Genomic DNA, 20,862 nt, shown 5'->3' with positions numbered 1-20,862 from the left:
TTTGCGTTATTTTAGGAAACAGGGGGAAACACCCCCTAAAAGAATCTTAATGAACATCACACCATCAGATTCAGCGTATCAGAGAACCCTACTGTAGAAGTTTCAAGCTCCTATCTACAAAAATGTGGAATTTTATATTTTTTGCCAGAAGGCAGATCACGGATGCGTGTTTATTTGTTTGTTTGTTTTTTTGTTTTTTTCAGGGGTGATCGTATCGACCCAGTTGTCCTAGAATGTTACGAGAGGGCTCATTCTAACGGAAATGAAAAGTTCTAGTACCCTTTTTAAGTGACCAAAAAAATTGGAGGGCGCCTAGGCCCCCTCCCATGCTAATTATTTTCCCAAAGTCAACGGATCAAAATTCTGAGATAGCCATTTTATTCAGCGTTGTCGAAAAACCTTATAACTATGTCTTGGGGGACGAGTTACTCCCCCACAGTCTGCGTGGGAGGGGTTACAAGTTCAAAACTTTGACCAGGGCTTGCATATAGTAATGGTTATTGGGAAGTGTACAGGCGTTTTCAGGAGGATTTTTTGGTTGGAGGCAGGGGTTGAGAAGAGGGTGATATGCTGGGTGAACTTTCCATCGATGAATTTGTCATGGGGGCAGAAAATTTCCATAAAGGGAGCGCAGGATTTACTAGCATTTCTTAAAAAAAAACAATGAAAAAATAAATATGAAAAAGTTTTTTTTTCAGCTGGAAGTAAGCAGCAGCATTAAAACCTAAAACGAACAGAAGTTATTACCCATATGAGGGGCTCACCTCCTAATACCTCGCTCTTTACGCTAAAGTATTTTTTGTAATTTCAACTATTTATTCTGCGGCTTTTGTGATTCAGGGGTCATTCTTAATGAATTGGGACAAAATTTAAGCTTTAGTGTAATGAGCGAGGTACTGATGAGGGGGCGAACCCCCTCATATATGTAATAAAAACATGAGAATACAAAAGTTCTTTACGTAAGCTAATTTATAAGTTACGTATATCTTTTACTTATAAAAAGATTCGTAAAAAATTAAAAGTTCTAGTTGCCTTTTTAATTAACCGAAAATCGGAGGGCAACTAGGCTTCCTCCCCCGCTCTTTTTTTCTCAAAATCATTCGATCAAAATTATGAGAAAGCCATTTAGCCAAAAAAAAAAAAAAATATACAAATTTCGTTTTAATTATTCCTCTGCGGAGAGCCAAAATCAAAACATGCATTGATTCAAAAACGTTCAGAAATTAAATAAAAAAAACAAGTTTTTTTAAATGAAAGTAAGGAGCGACATTAAAACTTAAAGCGAACAGAAATTACTCCGTATATGAAAGGAGCTTTTCCTTCTCAACGCCCCGCTATTTACGCTAAAGTTTGACTCTTTCTCTTAACTCTACATTTTAAAACAGTAAAAAACTTTAGCGTAAAGAGCGAGACGTTGAGAAAGAAAAGCCCCTTTCATATACGGAGTAATTTCTGTTTGTTTTAAGTTTTAATGTCGCTCCTTACTTTCATTTAAAAAAACTTGTTTTTTTTTATTTTAAAAAGTAGAGTTGAGAGAAAGAGTCAAACTATAGCGCAAAGAGCGTATCCAGTATCGTTAACATTCTATGACTTATAAATCTTTTCCGGCTCGTAACTTTTTATGGGTAATACTAAATTTGATGAGACTTATATATTTAAAATCAGTATAAAAATCGTATCCCTTTGATGTAACTGTTGGTATCCGTTTTTTAGAGTGTCGTTTACTATTGAGTCGGGTCGCTCCTTACTACAGTTCGTTGCCACGAACTGCTTGATGAATAAGATTTATGGTTTTATATGTATAGAATTTATGAGAAGTGATTTTAAGCAAGATTAATTTGGATTTTTATTATTGGTTAATTCTCTCTTTATATATTAATTATGTATGATATAAGTGATTGTAAATCCCGAAAAGAAATATGTCTATCGTTTTTGCTTAAATAAATATATTTTAGTCTTTTAAATATGAAATATTTGAAACGCCTTGAATTTTGAATTATATTTCACTATATTGCCATTTTCTTTGCAATAGTGCCATCTACAAAATTCATATTTAAAAGCTTGCTGAAGCTAGCACACTATCTTATCTCCCTAAAATAATTAAATTATAAAACTCATTGAATAATTGAAAACAGTTAGATTAAAATTTTTTTTTAACTTGTACGCTCCAAATCCATAATAAGACGAGATATTAGTAGTTTTTGCAGTCGGAAAATGTTTTATCTTATCCTAGATTTCAGATAAACTGTCGGGGGAAGGGGAGAGGTTAATGTGAAATATGAATTTGTAGATTGCAATGTTTAGTTTTCTCGAGGGACCTTTTCAAGTTGTCTTATGGGGAAATTCCTTTTCTTTTCAATTACTCTCCTCAATATTTTTTTAAGATACAAATCTTTAGGTTTTTTCTTGAATTTTTAAGCTTAATTACTCTCATTAAATTTGTCTATATTCCAAATCTTTTTAATTTTGTTTTTCTTGGAATTTCGATTCTTAATCTATCTCTTCAAATTTTCTTCAATCTACGCAGTAATACCAATTCATGTTTTTTCAGATGGGGGTGGGGGTGTAATTTGTTTTTTTTTTCGTTTTTTGTAGAAATGCCAAGAGAATGAGCCTTTTAAGATGAAAATAGCAAAAAAAAAACATTTGAATATATTAAGGGGCCAAATACACCCCTATCGAAACTGTTTCTACTGCTCCCACATCCCTCAAAGTTGCCATTGTGTGTCTGTGCATGAGTCCACGGTGAAACTGTGAGGTCTTTGATTTAAAAGGGGTGGGGAGGGGAGTGGGTGTTACTGTGTACGTTTAATTTTCATAGCTGAATGATCATACATTGTAATGTAGTTTTCATCGAATTTTTTGGGGACCGGAACGTTTCACACAATATACTGATTTTTGGAGTTTTTTCGAATCCAGGATATAAATAATTATGAAGAAGCTATGTTACGTAATGGGAAAATCGATTAACTGGATAGCTTTATTTATGAGGGTAGTATTATTAGTGAAGATGAATGTGTTATCCAAGTATGGATGTATTATTAGGATGTGCTAAAGATGTGAAAAGTAGAATAGAAGCAGGGTATTTTTTTTTTCTGCAGTGGAGTGATAGTAATAATATTCATTTATAACCCACTTACATCAGAAGATAAACAGAGGAGTAAACACTAAAAAAAGATATTCAAAAACGAAAATCAACAATAACGTTACATAAAAAAAATCAGCAATAACAACTAAACAACAATAGCATTAAATAAATACAATTAATGAAATAAACGAATCAAGCCATGGTGGGGCAATATATGCTGATACGCTGTTTCCAAAAGCTTTTCGTGTAAACCTGTCTGCTTTTCAGTAATATTCAGAAGGTAAAACTTATTTATTATCTTTCGATTTTTATACCGAAGAGGAAGATAGAGAAGATATTTACAAAAACGGATATATGCCTCTCGAATGACACTAAAATCCTTATACATAAAAATAGGATAAAGCCCCAAAAAATACAGCCAGAATAATGTATGGAAGAATAGGAGGTTAAGTATGCCAACTTAGATTATTATGTGGGAGATCGTGGTGATGACAATGGTGAAGCATGTCTCTGGATTATTAGTGCTTCGAATTTTGAATGATTGAAGAATGTATGTTGAATATTTTCCAGAAGAATTGTCTAAGAATGGTATTAAGCTGTGTCTTAATCATGGCTTTTTCAGGCCAAGTTGTATATGCTTATTGCCTTTTTCTCCCAGCTCTTTGTCTCTATTGTTGCTTTTTAAAATTGAAAAGACATATTAGGCGCATTTGAAATGGCTTTTTTTTCAGTACAAGAATAATCCAATGAACAAAAGGGTGTTTATGCCCGACCGACTGGTCTTAACAAAGCCATAATTAGGGCTTTACACAGGACTTTTAGGTACTCGCCTAAATAGGGCTAAAGCCATAATTAGGGCTTTAGACATAGCTTTTAGGTACTCGCCTAAATAGGGCTAAAGCCATAATTAGGGCTTTAGACATGGCTTTTAGGTACTCGCCTAAATATGGCTAAAGCCATAATTAGGGCTGTAGACAGGACTCTTAGGTACTCGCCTAAATAGGGCTAAAGCCATAATTAGGGATTTAGACAGGGCTATTAGGTACTCGCCTAAATAGGGCTAAAGCCATAATTAGGGCCTTAGTCAGGGCTTTTAGATACTCGCCTAAATAGGGCTAAAGCAATAATTAGGGATTTAGACAGGGCTATTAGGTACTCGCCTAAATAGGGCTAAAGCCATAATTAGGGCTTTAGTCAGGGCTTTTAGATACTCGACTAAATACGGCTAAAGCCATAATTAGGGCTTTAGTCAGGGTTTTTAGGCTCTCGCCTAAATAGGGCTAAGGCCATAATTAAGGCTTTAGTTATTCGTTAGCCTTATCGTATATCCACTACTAAACTGTACAACAAAATGTTGATCGTTCTTATTCCTCGGAATTTAGTAATTTAGTGCTACGATTGTCAGGCCACGTTCTACGGATAAAGAATTCACGGTTATCAGAGATTGTGCGTTTGGGGCCGAACGAAAAATATAACATTCTGAGATGGAGGAGGAAGGGCTCATTGAAAAAGATTTAAGGGGAGTTTAAACTTCATGAGAGGGGTAAAGGGTGAAGTTTTGAATAGATGGAGACGGAGGAGGGGTTTGTGTAGCTGTATGGACATGTGGTTGCTTTGATCCTGGTACAAATTGTTATTAACAGATGTAGTATTTGCTTATAAAGATAAGATGTGATAGAGTATATTTTGAAGCCCAAAATTAGGACCGTTTAGGGACTTAAAACGCTTTAAGGACAAGTATGGTATCTAAGTAAGTAGTCCCTTATACATTTTATTTTTCTCTTTTCAGAATGTTTCAGGAACAATTACCGCGATTGTCAACATTGTAACTATAGCAGTGGCCCCAAATGTGCGGACTTCCGCTATTTATTACTTCATTACTGCACTTTTCATACTCCTCGTCTGTTTCGTCACTTTCTTCGCCCTTCCACTAAATGTAAGTGTCATATAAAGCATCCATTTTATATAGGCTAATTTTTCGTCTAAAATGAGTGCTTGCCTATTTCTACCTCCATATAAAGTGGTTGAGACTCAGAGTTGTCTATATTTCACAAATCTTGGAAATATATAAATTGTCACTTTCAATTTTGTTACTACTGATTTTACTTTCCCCCCTCCTCACAACTCGAAATTTTTTAATGTTTCCTGCAGTTTATTGGTTTTTATTTAATTCGTCATTTTTTTGTGCTCGTTTTCAGAGTGATTTCTTCTCTTCTTCAGGAGTGATGGGTCTCTTCCAAATAAATTTGTGATTGTCTGGATTAGTTATGAAAAATGATTATCTTGGAAGTACAGAAAAGAATAGAAAAAGTAATAGAATCAACAGACTTGGTGTTTAGCGCAGGACTATATCCAGGCATTAAGGTGAATTTTTTGCAAATAATTTCTAAAACAATACTGTCTAGGCATAACAAAATGAAAAGAAATTCTAATGAAGAAAAAACGAGAATGATTTCAGCCATTGAAAGAAAGGAAAATACTGTGCAATATTATTGTATAGGCCCACGTTCAACTGCCCAAAGTCCAAAAAGGAAAGAACGAATAAAAAATATAAATAAAAAAACTTAGAACAAAATAAAAAACTAGCTAAGCCTTGAAAACACAAACTAAATTAAAAGGAGCTCTCTCAGAGTAACGGTTAAAGGGTTATTGGGGCCTTTTTTCACAGGCTGGAAATATTCTCGTTTTTTCTTCGTTAACTTTTTTTTGTTTCGGCATGTGTATCCAGTGTTGTAAGAGAATTATTTAAACAAATTTCCGCTAATTCCTGGATTTAGTTTTACGCTAAACACCAAGTCTGTTGATTCTTTTGCTTCTTTTATTCTTTGCTGCAATTCTCAAATTACCCCCATGAAGAGGGGGCTGAGATTTAACTGAAAATTTTAGATTTGCGTACAAAACCAAGGTTTTTGGGAACGATTGACTCCTGCATTTTGAAAAGTACATTTTGTCCCCCACCTTCCTCCCCATCCTGGTTATCCTGTAAAATTGGTTATCTTTGTCTATCTAGTCTAGACCAGTGTTTCTCAACCCTAGGAGTTGTTACCCCTAAGAGAGGTGATTAGTGAGGTCACCAAGGTGGCTCTTGGTGATTCCATCACCAAGGGTTGGATTTTACTGCATAAAATTATGGACTCTCGCACAACAGAACCTTTCATTTATTAATTAATATTTTTTCATCAAATGTACGTTACATATAAGTGAGTGAATAAGCATGAATAAATCGATATCTAATGAGATAAACAGGCTGTACTTATGAAAAAAAATATTATGATCACATCATTATTTATCGTTGGCGCCATTTCTCGGAAATTTGGGGGGGGGGGCAAGATTTATTTTCGAAAATCAATTTTGTCTCATTTTTTTCAATGAAAATGCCGAAACCGGGCGCTTTTTCAATGAAACTATTCCTCAAAAAGAATGATTTCCAAAATTTACGAGGGCACATGTCCCATCATCCCTCCCCACGATTGACGAAATTGGTGATTATAATGATACAAACCATCATATAAAAAAAATTATTTAGCAGAAGAGGATTGGGAGACAATGTTGGCGATGTTTGGTGGTGATGATCGGGCTAGGGCACCAAAAATGATAGAAAACGTTGGTCTAGACCCGTGATTCCCGATGTTGAGTACAGGCCCCACCGGTGGGTTTTTTTTTATAGGTCATGTGCGGGACGTGCACTCATCGGCTATATATATATATATATATATATATATATATATATATATATATATATATATATATACATATATATATATATATATATATATATATATATATATATATATATATATATATATATATATATATATATATATATATATATATATATATATATACATTAACGTCCCATTCATATGCATTTAAAGTGTTGCATTGTACATGATAGTATTGCAGTGTCGTCATGTATTGTATAAAAGGTGTTGTATACAGACAAGGATTTCCATTAGCATAAAATATGCCTAGAGGATGACTCGAAAAGAGATACTAAGCTGTTGACCTTCTAAGATTCCTGCAGGTGAATACGCTTAAAATTTTGAATAGCAAGATTTGAATATCATGGTATTAGAAATTCCTAGCTGGGCATGGCCCGAACATGGTTGGGAACCACTGGTCTAGGCTAAGAACTTAGGTTTACCCCTCGAAAGGGTTAATCCTGTTACGCTTCATCAAATTTTTCTTAATCAGACTTCTTTTGAACTCCGATAATTCGACTAAACCTAAGTGGCCAGAGAAAACGGTTCCACTGAGACATCGAAGCTTTGTTAGTTGCGATTGAAAAAAGAGAAAAATAGAAATGTGTTCGAATATTTTTATTTACCACCAAGCATATGCATACAAGCTTGACATACAGTGCACATGTCTACTGGCTTACTTGGACGCCAGCTATTATTTAAAAATGAAAATATTTGACGCGAAATTGCTGCGTATCTGTTGGGTAAAGTTTAAACAGCTTAGTTTTTGGTTTACCTAATCTGCTCTTCTTTATGCCACCCATGGCACACTTCTAGTCACGCCCAGTGCGTCTCCCCCATCCTGGTGAAAAGTGTATCTTAATTCCATTGGTTTATTTTTTGTGACGTATTTCATAAGTCAATTATATTTCTCGTTTTTTTTAGAGGAAAATAAATCTAAGAGCCAGGTTAACTGAAACTCTGTGCGAAATCTGGTATTTCTGGAGAGATAAAATTACTTCGTCTTTTTTAAACCGACTGGTATTTTTATGTGAAATATTACGCAAGTAAAAAAAAAAAAAAAAAAAAAACTACAAAAAACCCAGAGTTCTCAAGCTGCGACTTTTTTTTTTAGTAAACTCTCTCTTATTATACACATTAACCTGTTCTTACACGTTACGAATTTCATCACGTTACGGGTGTTACGTATGTTCTGAACGTTATTAATTCAGAAAAGCTTTAGAGTGTTACAAACTTTTAGATAAGATTTGAAACCCGGAAACATTTTCATTCCTTTCAAAGAAAGAACATTATTTTTTCTTTGAAATTAATACCATTTATGGAGGATGGAAAAATGAATGGATAATGTTTATCTCGTCCTTCCAAAATAAAAACATGATATGGAGATTTTTTATTATTATTATTAGGAGCATAAGGGGTTAGTGGAAGAAATTTGAATGTTTAATTCAGAGTCACAAAACGACGGTTCATGTTAGGTACGTAAACGGAAAAAAAAATCTTGTGGAAAGAGCTACTTAGTCAAATTTACTTATCATTAGTTTTAATCATTAATACTTTTAGATATTGATTTAATACTTATACTTTTATAGTTATACATTTATAGTTATACTTTTATACTTATACAGATTTAATACTTTTAAATATTGTAATTAACATTTTCCATTATGTTTTTTTACTGGATAAATTTATTTATATAAGATTAAATTAACTTTCATTTTAGAGTTTTCAGGATAAATTGCTCTTCTCAATTTTTTTTTTTAATCCAAATCTTTTTAGTGTTTTTCTTGTAGTTTTGAGGCTTAATTATTATCCTCAAATTTTCTTAAAATTTAAAACTTTTTAGTTTTTTCTTTATTGGAATTTTGAGGCTTAATTGCTTTCCTCAAATTTTCTTGAAATTCGAATCTTTTTATTTTTTTTCTTCTAGAATTTCTACTCCTATAATGAGGCATTGATTGAGCGGCAGCAAAAACAGCTGCAAAATTCGACTGGGACCAAGCCGCGAACACCCTACTGGACAATTTTCAAAAAGTGTCTGCCGCAATGCTTCAACGTGTTCTTCGTGTTTTTTGTTACGCTCTCTATTTTTCCAAGTGTTCACTCGGACATCAAACAAGCCGATCCGAATTTTTTTATCGAAGGCCGTTACTACACTGCCGTCACGTGCTTTCTTACGTTCAACGTAACTGCTATGCTGGGCAACATGATTCCTAGTTTGGGTCAGTGGCCAGGCCCAAAGTTCCTTGTGATTCCTGTCCTTCTTCGGCTATTGTTCATACCCTTTTTCTTGTTTTGTAACTACCAGCCTTTGGGGGTCACAAGAACTCTCCCAGTTTTCTTCGAAAATGACTGGGTCTACTGGACTGGTGCTGTGTTATTGGGCCTCTCATCTGGGTATTACAGTTCACTGGCGATGATGTATTGTCCCAGGTAAATTCTAAATATTAAATTATATTTCTCTTTATTTACCTATGTAGTTCACTTAATTTTTAGCCAATAAATAATCCTCATGAAAACAATCTTTGATATTATGGGTGCCTGAAGCCAAGCGGGTATTAAATTAAACGTTTGTTTAATTTTCATTTTTTTTTTGTATTAAGTTACTCTGCTTGTTTTTGTGTGTTTGCTTCCTATTTTTATTTCTAGCTGGTTCTGTTCTTATTATCGGCCAAGTGTTGACAAAATATATTTATTATAAATATAAGGTTTACGTTTTTAGTGGAACTGGCTAAATTATTAATCTATCATATTCGATTTAAAGAAATCAATTTGAATTAATTACTTGTCAATTTTTCTTTTCCTTAATATATCCACTGTGGTAGTACAGAGGATAATCTGAGGAGAATAATACTGCTGCGGTTAAGGTAGGAAATGAGGTTAGCAACTGGTTTTGTATTATATCAGGAGTTATGCAGGGTTGTGTTCTATCCCCCTTTATATGGATCACTTTGATGGATTTCGTCTTAAGGAGCACAGGAAAGGCAATTGGAGACCATGGAATCAAATGGGGAGGAAGAACGCTCCTGGACTTAGATTATGCTGATGATTTAAGCATATTAGCTTAAAGTGTGATCAAAATGAATGAATTTTTGGAGGTTTAGCGAGTTCAGGGTGCTAAAATAGGCTTGAAAATTAATGTTAAGAAGACTAAGTCACTAAGGCTAGGAATAAGTGAAGATGAACAGGTGACATTAGGTAACGAAAAGATTGATCAGGTTGTGAACTTAAGTTACATTGGTAGTATTATTAGTAAAGATGGTGGGAGCAGTGAAGATGTTAAAAGTAGAATAGCTAAGGCTCAGGGTGTTTTTTCACAGTTAAAACAAGTTTGGAAGAATAGAAAGATAAGTCTACAAACCAAGATTAGAATATTGGAAGCTACAGTGATGACAGTGGTCAAATATGGCTCTGAAGCATGGGCACTCCGAAAAGCAGATGAAAATTTACTAGATGTTTTTCAGAGAAATTGCCTGCGGATTGTTCTGGGTACCCGGCTGACCGACCGTATTTCAAATAGTAGGTTGTATGAAAAGTGTGGTTCAATCCCGCTTTCTAGGGTTATAATGAAAGAAAGGTTGAGATGGCTAGGACACGTTCTACGGATGAAAGATGACAGATTACCGAAGATTGTCCTTTTTGGCCAACCGTCTGGGGCTACACGAAAAGCAGGTCGTCCTTGTCTGGGTTGGGAGGATGTCATAAATAAAGATTTAAAGGAAATGGGAACTTCCTGGGAGGGTATAAAGAGGGAGGCTTTAAATAGATTAGGTTGAAGGAGGAGCGTGCGTAACTGTGTTGGCCTCAGGCGGCGTGGTGCTGCAGTGAGTTATTAGTAGTAGTAGTAGTAGTAGGTAGTACAGAGGGGGATATGTGACCTTCAGCTGAAAACATATATTTACATCAAACCCGCTAACACAAGGCAATGTCTGTCCCATAGTTTGCTGAAACAAGTCATTTTCTTAAACACGACTGGTTCTTAAAAACTAAAGAAAAAATATATCAAAAAATATTCTCTACTTTTTTTTTATTTTACATAAGTGGTCTCCAGAGTGCTTCGCCCCCCCCCCCTATGATCACAAGTTATATTCTTTCAAAGTTATGTTTGAATTTAAAGGCGAGCGTTTACCCACACATTTCCATGGATAGTATGCTTATTCTTTGTCACATCTACCTGCTTTAGTAATTAGCAACAAAATATTTAAAGTAAAATTAATATTTTTACAAAGCCCTCAAACAGTTCAAATACGTATCTTAAATTTGAAGAATTGTCAATGGATTTGTTTGGTTTTTGTTGCTAACAATAGTGGCTATTGTTTTGTTTTATTTTTGCACCAGAGGCTTATTGCGAAGACAAAGTATAAAAATTTTCAACATTAGCAGAATGCCGTTCAAAAATGATGCCGGATAGAAAACGCCGGAAACTCGGCTCAACGGAACCTCGTTTACACGAAATTAGAAGCTGAGACACGGAGCTAGAAATTATGCAAGATGGAAGGTATCCCAGGAAATAATAAAATCAGGCGGTGGAAATCCTAAGAAAGTAAAAAAATCTGATTCCGTGTTGGGCTTTTCATCCAGAAGAAAGTTGGAACAATATATAATCATAAAGTACTGGCTCATATATAAATTTCAAAATAAACATAATTTTTACTTTTTCAGAAATTGCTGCTTTCATCGGAATATTGAATTTGAACTTTGAAATTCATTGATAATATTCATTCAATATTCATTGATAAACTCAATGCAACAGCAAAATGATCATACATCCCAATGGAGAGTAGAGCTTGTAATTGTTAGAGAGTAATAAACATAAGGATAGAACACATTAATCAACAGTCAACACAATAAACATTGAATGAATAAATAAAAGTTGATCACAAAACTAGAATGAAAAACAAGAAAAAAAAGGTAGTAAGCAGTGCACATGGCATGACCCCAAAATGGGCAAATAAAACAAAATCAGTAAATACTACAGCACGATAATCGTTGTAGTTAGTTCTCAATTTTGAAGAAAAACGCATTCACTAAATGCTGTATACTTTTAGTACTTAAAATATAGTACACTTATAGTACTTATGTATACTTATATTACTAAATGCTGTACGCTTATAGGACACTGAAAATAAAATCTGAGCCTAAATTCACCAATTGGAAACTTGCACATTCATATTCATATCTTTAAAATTAGGAAAACTCAGGAACCCAGTTTTTAATAAAAACCTTCACATGCAGTTAAGTAGTTTTATGCTTAACAGGCACCGAGGTTGAAATTAAGGAACGTGTGTTAAAAATCTGCAGAAAATGAGTGAAAAAACTATTAACTAATTGACTTACCTACAACAATATCCTTTTAGAACGACCAATTAGGCTATAATTTTCTGTTTTATTTATTCTTTTAGTTAGCTATTGACATATCAGTGGAATACTTATTTTTTTCTGGCTTCAAAATATTAACTTTAGTTGTTGGTAGAGTCCTAGTTCACCTTCAGGTCAACCTGACCCAATCTTTGTCGACTCCAGCTTTAAATGAGCTAAGAGGAGCAGTCTGCTTCGCAGTTGCACACATGTTTTGTTGTGCTATATAGTGCAGCTATGGCTTTTCACTTAGCTAACCCTATCACAGTAATGATTAACTAGACAACATTCATGAAAGCATTTAAGAAAGAAATTGAAGACAAACGAGAACGAGCACCTAATTTATGGGTTTCCAAAAAAGTTGCTTGTCTAGAAGCTCCTATTATATATCCTCTGTCTTGATCTGGAGTACAATAACTGTATTAGTGGGTATAAGAAGTGGATGGGTGTATTGACATACCCGCTGCTTATTTTTTGTTTTTGCCCATATATGTTAGCCGAAGTCATCATTTACCGGAATTTACTAATTAAATCATTTTACCTTCTGTGTTTCGGGAGTCTATGGTATAAGGATGGGCGACAAAATCGCATCTATTTAGGAAGAAATAAGGATGAAGAGATGATGCTAGAGAACGAGAAACTTTGCTGAGTTGCAAATGTTAAGTCACAAAAACATAGGGAGAAAGGACAATTTTGTCATTTTCCAATGAAAATACTAAAAAAAAGGAATTTTTTCATTGAAATACCCCAAAAAAGGTATTCTTAAAAATAGAGGGGGATGTATAACCGAGATGGATGGAAGAAGGTTTCCACGGTGGAGAGTAATTCTGTGCTTTCTTGCGCAGGAGGTTCTCGGCTTATCAAGGTGGCTATTCCAAGATGTGGAGAAATGAATCAGTCAGTTGACGAAGCTCGTTGACTCTCTTTATAATTTCCCTTTCGAAAATGAAACAGGGGTGTTCACGCGGCATCTTTGATTGGTTAATAAGAAGCTCCTTTGTTTTTGATGCATTAAAGTTGATCATCCATATATCAGACCACTTCTTCTTGTTTTGGGATTGCTTGGTGTGTCGTGATATCGCCAGCAAAGGGATGCAGAGGGTTTCTAAGGTTGTCTCCCATGTCATTTATGTAGATAACGAAGAGTGTAGGTCTCAAGGCAATGCTTTGGGAAACCCCTGCTTTCACTGAATATTCGCGGGAAGTAAACCTTCGAGGACGATCTGTAAGAAATCTCTCAACGACTCTTAACAGATATCTACAAACACTGTACACATGGAAAACCCGCAGTGAATGACCTGAAATAAAGCTCTCAAGCACTCTTAACAGACATCAATGAACATTAGATGCTTGGAGATTTTTTAGCAGGCCATGATACCGCACCGTACTCTGTTGAAAGTTTTGGCAATGTCAAATGACAATAGCCTAATGTCGTACCCCATTGCCAGACGTTCAATTCACTTCAAATCCTTCTGTATGCTCTCTTCTTCTGACGTCCGTGGATTACTTTTGTTTGGCCCAAGATGGCTGGTCGAAGAGACGATCTTTGGCCATCGATCATCAGCAAAACATGTCCTAGCCATCTCGTCCTCTTATTGCAGCCCTAAAAACTGGAATGGAACCATATATTTCGTACAGCTTACTATTTGAAATACGGTCAATCGGGTTACCCAAAAAATTCCGCAAGCAAGTCCTCTGGAGAACATCTGGCAAATCCTCCTCCGTTTTTTGAAGTGCCCCAGTTTCAGAACCATACTTTACCACAGTCATCACTGTAGCTTCCAATTCTCTAATCTTGGTGCGCAGACGTATTCTTCTAAACTTGTTTCAGTTGTGAAAAAAACACCCAACGCCCGGAACCCTGGCCTTGGTTATTCTAATTTATCTTCATTGCATCCACCATCTTTGGATAATATTGAGCAGACAATTTTTGTTATCCAATTGATCAATCTCCTCGTTATCTCCACCTTCATTTTTCCCAGTCCAAGCATCTTAGTCTTCTTGACATTAATTTTCAAGCCTATTCACACATGGTTGATCATTCTATATCCTCCTTTTCATATTAATTTTTCTTTTAATCTTTATTTTAGTTAATTGTAACTTTTACTAAGTAATTTAAATTAAATTGATTTATTATATTAGTTATGTAGATTATTGTTAATTAATTAATTTGAAACTAATTATTTATAATAAAATTGTTTTATTTATTTATTTAATTTATTGAAAGTTAATTAAATTTTTGTTAAATTTATTTTATTGGATTTTTAATAATTCTAATTAAATAATATTCCTTTTGCAGGACCGTTGACCCTGACCAAGCTGCTACAGCAGGTATGTTTGCTGCTGCGTCATTAATAACTGGAATTTTCGTTGGTGTCAATTTTTCCATCGTAATGCCAAAAATAGTTTCAGTTTAAGTGCTCGCAGAAGTGTGAGGTATTTTTTCTAGAATGTCACTCTGTGGCACAAAGTTAGTTTTTTTGTGTTTTTTTTTATTTAGTGATCTCTTTGTATTTCGGTCTCATGTCCCTTTTTGAAACTAGTGTTCCCTATTTTGTACTAGTCTTGAATATTGAATGGGTCATTGGATAAGGGATAATGTTCCATTGGTTGAAACTGAAAATTTTCAAAAGTAAATTTGAAAAATGTCAAAAATTGAAGGGAAAAACTTTTGCTAGAATGACAACGTTAGGCTAAAATTAGAATTCCACAACATTTTTTTTACAGTTGCTCAAGGGAAAATAATTAAAGTGATATAGCTGTGAATTTGTCTTAGATACAAATTTTGCAGTATAATTTTTCATTATTTAAAACCAATCCATCTATTATTATTATATTCGTCAATAAGTTATAAGGTTAAGCTAATCCATCTTAAATAGAATATATTTTAATCGAAGTAAGCCCCTGGAGATCTCAAGTTGTGGACCCTTATCTCTGATAAGGGGTAAAACGGGTGCCACTTTTTTCCGTCTGGTTTTTAAGATATATCTAAAAAAACCTATTTAGGGTGATTCAATTATTCAGTAGTGCAAGCTTTTAAAGTAACAATATGCAAGGCCGTATCTAGGGGTTACCGGGTTTGACCCACTCCTTAAATTTCTGTCTAACTCGTTAAAAAGTAACAAAACGCTTATAAACAAATTTTCAATTATTTTTTAGCCCTTTCCCCATCCCCACAAACGAAATTTTGGTAATTGGCCTTGTCAACACTTATTTAATGAAACAACTAATAAATTAAAAGGAAAAAAATTTAGTAGACCTCTCAAGATTGGAGGGTCCTAGACTAAAGCGTATAGCTTGCTAGCCTGTCCGATAATGCAGCTTTGCACATAGTAGTAGTATTTCTTATTTAAAAGTTAATTAGTCGGAAAAATGAATATTCTATGGCTTCAAAATACCGGTGATTTAATTACAAGGTAAGATTTTTGGCCTCAATTAACCAAGTTTAATAGTCAATAATTTTTTCCAATTTTAAAAAAGGGGATCATATAGAATTCTATCCCCTTTTAAAGGATTGCTTGCAGGCACAAATGCAGGAATTTATTTCAAGGGGTGAATAATAAAAAGAAACATTTGTGAATTTGGATAAGAAGAACCCAAATATTAGGATTCCGTGGGGGAGGCCTGAGCCTCCTTCCTTTTGTATATGCCTGATTGGTCTTATTGTCTTTGCAACTGAATATTTCGCAGTTTTTTAATGTCAGTGAAGTGATGTCTTCATTGACGTGTTGTCAGTGAGGAATGTACAATTAAATGTTGCAAGTACATAACTTGAGAATAATATGATATTATGTCAGTGAACCTTTTGTGTTTCTAATTATTTCTTATGATGCAAAAGTAAGTGATTTTCAACATGTTTTTGAGAAAAACCCTGGTTTTTTAGTTTGTTTCCGAGGCAAAATCTTTTTCTAAAAAGCAGTGTTTAGGTCGTAAACAGCAACTATTCTGTTTGTCTTAAGGTCTGCATGCTATGTGGTACGGGAGATTTGTAGTCATGTGAGTATATACGCCTACACTGTCGTTTGGGTATCTTGGAAGAATCCTCCTGGGAATAACCGAAAGTACTCCCTGGGAACACCGAAAATAAATTGGTTGAAATGTTTAGATTTCATATTTTGGTCCCCCACCTCCCTGGAGATGTACCCTGATATCCTTCCCTCCTTCCTAAATTGGACCATAGTGGAATGATGTATATTATTCTCTGAGGAAGGCATTACTTATGTTTTGTGACGAAGGAGCAAATAATCCATCTGGGAAAGGCTCGTCTTAAGCAGATGTCATTTGGGAGGGGAGAGGCCTTTGAAATTGAAAAAGAAAAGAAAAACGTATGAAGTAACGGGGTAAAAATCACTCATATTGAAATGTTATTCGGTGCGGGGTAGTACCATTTTTGCTTGTTTTTTACTCTTAAACTCATCTTGAAAACTCAATGGCACTTCAAAAAGCTAACAGAGATTCTACATTTTTTAGTTGTTAAATAGTTTTGCTGTCGATTAGCTGTAAAAATATTTTCAAAATATTTTTGATAAATATCATATAATAATATCACTATCATATAAGGTCGTATTAGAGCAAAAAAAGATTTCTGATTCTTAGTTGTTTGGCTATTAATATCTGCATGTTTGTGTTAATGGCCGCTCATCATCTCTTCCTCTTATTTTTTTCTAATTCATGATCCAGTTTCGGCTTAAATTTTAGACCTGGGTGCATTAGTTTACTCCAGGACGGATGGGATTAAAACTTTAGAAGTTCAAATAAGATCAGTTTAATGGGGGCGAGGGAGGTCGAGATTCCTCCATTTTTTGCCTGGGAGGAGTGTTGGCCCTCTGTTCTCTTCCCCTTCACTCTTTGTCCATGCTATAAAGTATTGTAAAATTGTTTAGAATTTACAGATGGTGTTCAGTTCTCAAACAAAACTATTCAAAAATGTTGCATATCTTGGCTCAAATATGGCAATAATTTATCAAAAATCAAAAGTCATTCGTTCCTGTGGTGCCGGTATGGGTACTTTCAATTTTTGGGGGAGGGGGATTATTTTTTCTCTGGTACTTGCAACAGAGTATTATGATATATTTTTGTCACTCGACAGGTCTGCTGCCAGTTGTTTCAATAAATCTTCATTTGACATTGTCATTTCACTGTCAATCTTTGAATTGTCATTCAATCAATCATCATTTTTTGTCATTGAAGTGGTAGCCCATTTTGAAGCTACAAATATTTGTATTGTTACTTTCCGAAAAAAGGGATGTAATACTTTTTTATTTTGGACCCTGGCTTTGCAAAAAAGCCCTAGTTGCGCTCAGAGCCGTTCCAAGGGTTGGTGGTGCCCAGGTCAAACCTAATTAAAGCTCCCCTCCTACTGATTCAAGTATAAGCAAAAAAGCTAAATCAAATTGAAAATTTTAATCGAAGTGGGCAACCCCCCCGTAACGACGCCTGCGGCAGATTCCCGGTTGCCCCCTGCCTATTTTTAACGAATCTAGTTGCATTGTTACGGTAATTACCTAATTGTGATGATCAATTTGCCATACTAACCCACTGTCTATGACTAGTACAAATCTTTTTTAATTTTTTAGTTCCCAGAATTACCAGCTGATTAATTTTTGAAACTGCTATATAAGCTAAGAATTATATTTATATATTTTCCATGATTCTTGACCTGAAAGTAAAATTGTCCTAGTGTTCGCAAACTCATTCGGAGAAAACGTAATTAAGGTTTTGAATGCTTTTTCTTAGCGTTCCATAGTCCTGTTTATGAGATTATTATAGCTTTAATTTTTTTTGTAATAGTTGTTAATGATAGCGAAATAAATATGGGGCAAAAGGTAATTTCGCTGTCAGGGAAACTTTTGACGTGTCGACTAGCTGATTTTTCTGTTCCTAACTTAGACCGAAGAATGGATTTTGGTTAAGGCTCATTCTCCTTGTGTCGTTTTTTGTATGTTATTTTTCTGTTCTCCTGAGATTTTAACTTATCAAAAAAAGACAAAAATGTGCTATAATTCTTTATCTGAGAGCCAGCTATATCCATATACCGAATTATATTCTGAAATTTGGTAGTTTTGGTTCTTTACATTGAAACTACGCTGAAAATACACTTATAGTTGTTAAAATATTTCTATTTTTAAAGAAAGTTTAGATCCTTCCCCAGGAAAAAGCCAGAGAAGAAATCTGATAACGTCATAATTCTGGTGCGTTGGATGGATGAAGCTGGATGAAAACTTGGCGATCAAAAACGAACAGAAATTATATAAGAAAAACTTCAAAAAAGAGGTCAGAAAAGAGAGGTGATGTTAAACTTGAAAATGGGAAGAAATAGAAACCTACAGTAACTCGAACTCAAAAGGACAAGAAATTATTACTGTAGAATAAATGAAACCCAGAATGAACTGAAATTAAATAAACAATCATAGCAAAAGAACATACAACAGGTACTAATATAAATGAATAAATTTATCTTAAAACGAGTAAAGCTTAAATTGAATATGCAAATAAAGCTTAAAACGAACAAAAATAGTTTTCTATCGAAGCATAAATGAAACCCTAAACAAAACAGAAATTAAATAAACAATCTTAGCATACAAAACATACATCTTGTGATATTAATCCCAAGATTAGTATCTTATCCTTTTGGTGCAAATTATAGCTACAAGCTTGTTGTAAAACGGTTTTTTTTTCAGAATTGGACATATACCCTAATGGCAGAATCTTAAAATAAAAATACGGAATAGGTTATTTTGCTCTCAGGTCTCGATAGGCTAAGAACCAACTCTGTCTATTTGAATTTTACCATCCAAATAATCTTACAGGCAATAGTTGATATATTTCTGTAGCTTACTTATGAGCTATAGAAGTGAGCATGGGTCACTTGGAACAGTGGAAACTGGCGCGTGTTGATAAAACCACAAACGCCATCTAGCGCTTGGTATTTCTTGGCCTTTTTCGGTGTAATAATAAGGTACAATTAGTATAATTAGCCAAATTAATGTAGTACTAATACTAAGTGCCTGATCTGAGTTTCTGAAACAAAAACACATTTATGGAGCTTGAAAAATGCCAAGAAATGTTAGATGGCGTTTATGGTTTTTGTTGAGGCTAGTGTCAATTCTTATAAGTTGTCTCTACTCTTTGCACTTTAGCTAAGAAGAAACTACGAATATAATTGGTAGATTTATATTTGAGGCAAAAGGGCGTATCCCTAAATTTAATTTAACGACAGACTCATGAATTAAATTTTGCTGAAAAATTGACGCTTTGAAATCAAAAATTGAAAATCGAGCTTATTGAGAAATTCTAAAAGAAATAATTTGTATATGTGTATGTTCACGTTAGAACAAAAAAGTGTAGATCAGAAGTCGGCTAAATAGTACAATGTATAATGTAACTAAGATTAAACGCAGTTGTTTTTACAGCTTAACTACAAAAAATTCAACTTCTGTGCATGTATGAAGCTCTCGCACAAACTATAGTCTCAACATGGGTATTTATGTGTTTGAGTTACTTTCCTCCTTCTCTTTTTGTTTTTCATTTCTCCCACCCCGTAGTTTTTTCATAGTTTTACTTAGTTAAAATAACAAACTCTACATCAATTTATCTACATACACTATGAAGATTTTTTTTTCACCATTTATGGGTTCTTTCTATGTAATAGGGTTCATTTTAGATATGCCCTTTTGCCCTTTTTAGATATGCCCTTTTATAGATATTATAATTATGTGGTAGAATAAGAATATATATATATATATATATATATATATATATATATATATATATATATATATATATATATATATATATATATATATATATATATATATATATATACATATATATATATATATATAATTTCGGGTATAAAACTAGGTATAACTGATTTTGCGTTTGTAATGGAAACTGGGTAGCATTATTATTGCAGAACAGTAAATTTATCTATGAATGTTTTGGAACCTTCAAAGAATATATATTAGCTTTCCTTGTTTTATATATTTATTATTTTGTTTGTGTTTTCTAACGGTTAGGACTGGCCCGTTCTGGCCTTGCAAATAACGCCGGGTATTATATGTGAGATAGAATTGAGTCAAGTTAGTGATTTCAGTTTATAAGATTTTTTTTTATGTAATGAAGGCTGACTCAACCCAGATTAGGGCTTCCCCGCCTGTGGATGCAATTTACCTTCCATTATTTGTCTAGAATAAAATTGGGAAGCCTTTTCGGGGTTGACCGCTGGAGTAACCTCAAATTCGAGGAAAGACATGTTAAACAGGAGAATATCTCTCGAGCTGCTAAAAATAGTAGCCGAGGGGTTTCTCGCTACCAAAACCTGAACAACTCATCCCTGTTGAGGGGATTGGATACTGTAAAATCATTTTTTGAGCCTCAGCATCGGATAACCGTCTCAAAGACAAAGAATGCATTAGCGAATTCTCCTGGGGTTCTTTGAGAATCTGTCGTTAGAATATGAAATTTAATTGGAAAAACGATGAAATTTACGTCTTCTGTGTCGGCTAGGCTTTCAATCAAAGCGTTAGCACCACATGAAACTCCAAAAGCTGCCAAATTATTTTTATTTCGAGCTGATTTTTAGCGTTTTCCTAGTAGAACATTCTTTGAGAATGCCCTTCACTGAACTTTAAAAAGAAATTTCTGTTTCGTTCAATGGAAAAACAACATTCAATATCTCTAATGATGTCTCATTAAAACTGAATATTGACACAAAAT

At 34.1% G+C, this 20,862-nt stretch overlaps 1 protein-coding gene across 4 annotated transcripts in view; it reads left to right on the top strand.

The window, feature by feature from the left end:
* Nucleotides 1–16,013, top strand: part of LOC136026574 (equilibrative nucleoside transporter 1-like) — a 112,123-nt gene extending 96,110 nt beyond the window's left edge. For 2 of the 4 annotated variants that reach the window (XM_065703278.1, XM_065703275.1), the window contains 3 exons: nucleotides 4,878–5,024; nucleotides 8,717–9,219; nucleotides 14,444–16,013. In XM_065703278.1, coding sequence (XP_065559350.1) covers nucleotides 4,878–5,024; nucleotides 8,717–9,219; nucleotides 14,444–14,561 — 768 coding nt within the window. In that variant the 3' untranslated portion in view covers nucleotides 14,562–16,013. The remainder of the gene's footprint in view (nucleotides 1–4,877; nucleotides 5,025–8,716; nucleotides 9,220–14,443) is intronic. The other 2 variants (XM_065703276.1, XM_065703279.1) reach the window with 2 other exon arrangements.
* The last annotated feature ends 4,849 nt before the right edge of the window (nucleotides 16,014–20,862 follow it).

Source organism: Artemia franciscana, chromosome 4 (genome assembly GCF_032884065.1).
Source record: "Artemia franciscana chromosome 4, ASM3288406v1, whole genome shotgun sequence".
In the NCBI taxonomy this organism is placed as follows: Eukaryota; Metazoa; Arthropoda; class Branchiopoda; order Anostraca; family Artemiidae; genus Artemia; species Artemia franciscana.
The sequence above is the reverse complement of the archived record's forward strand: the minus strand, read 5'-3'. Positions and strand labels throughout refer to the sequence as shown.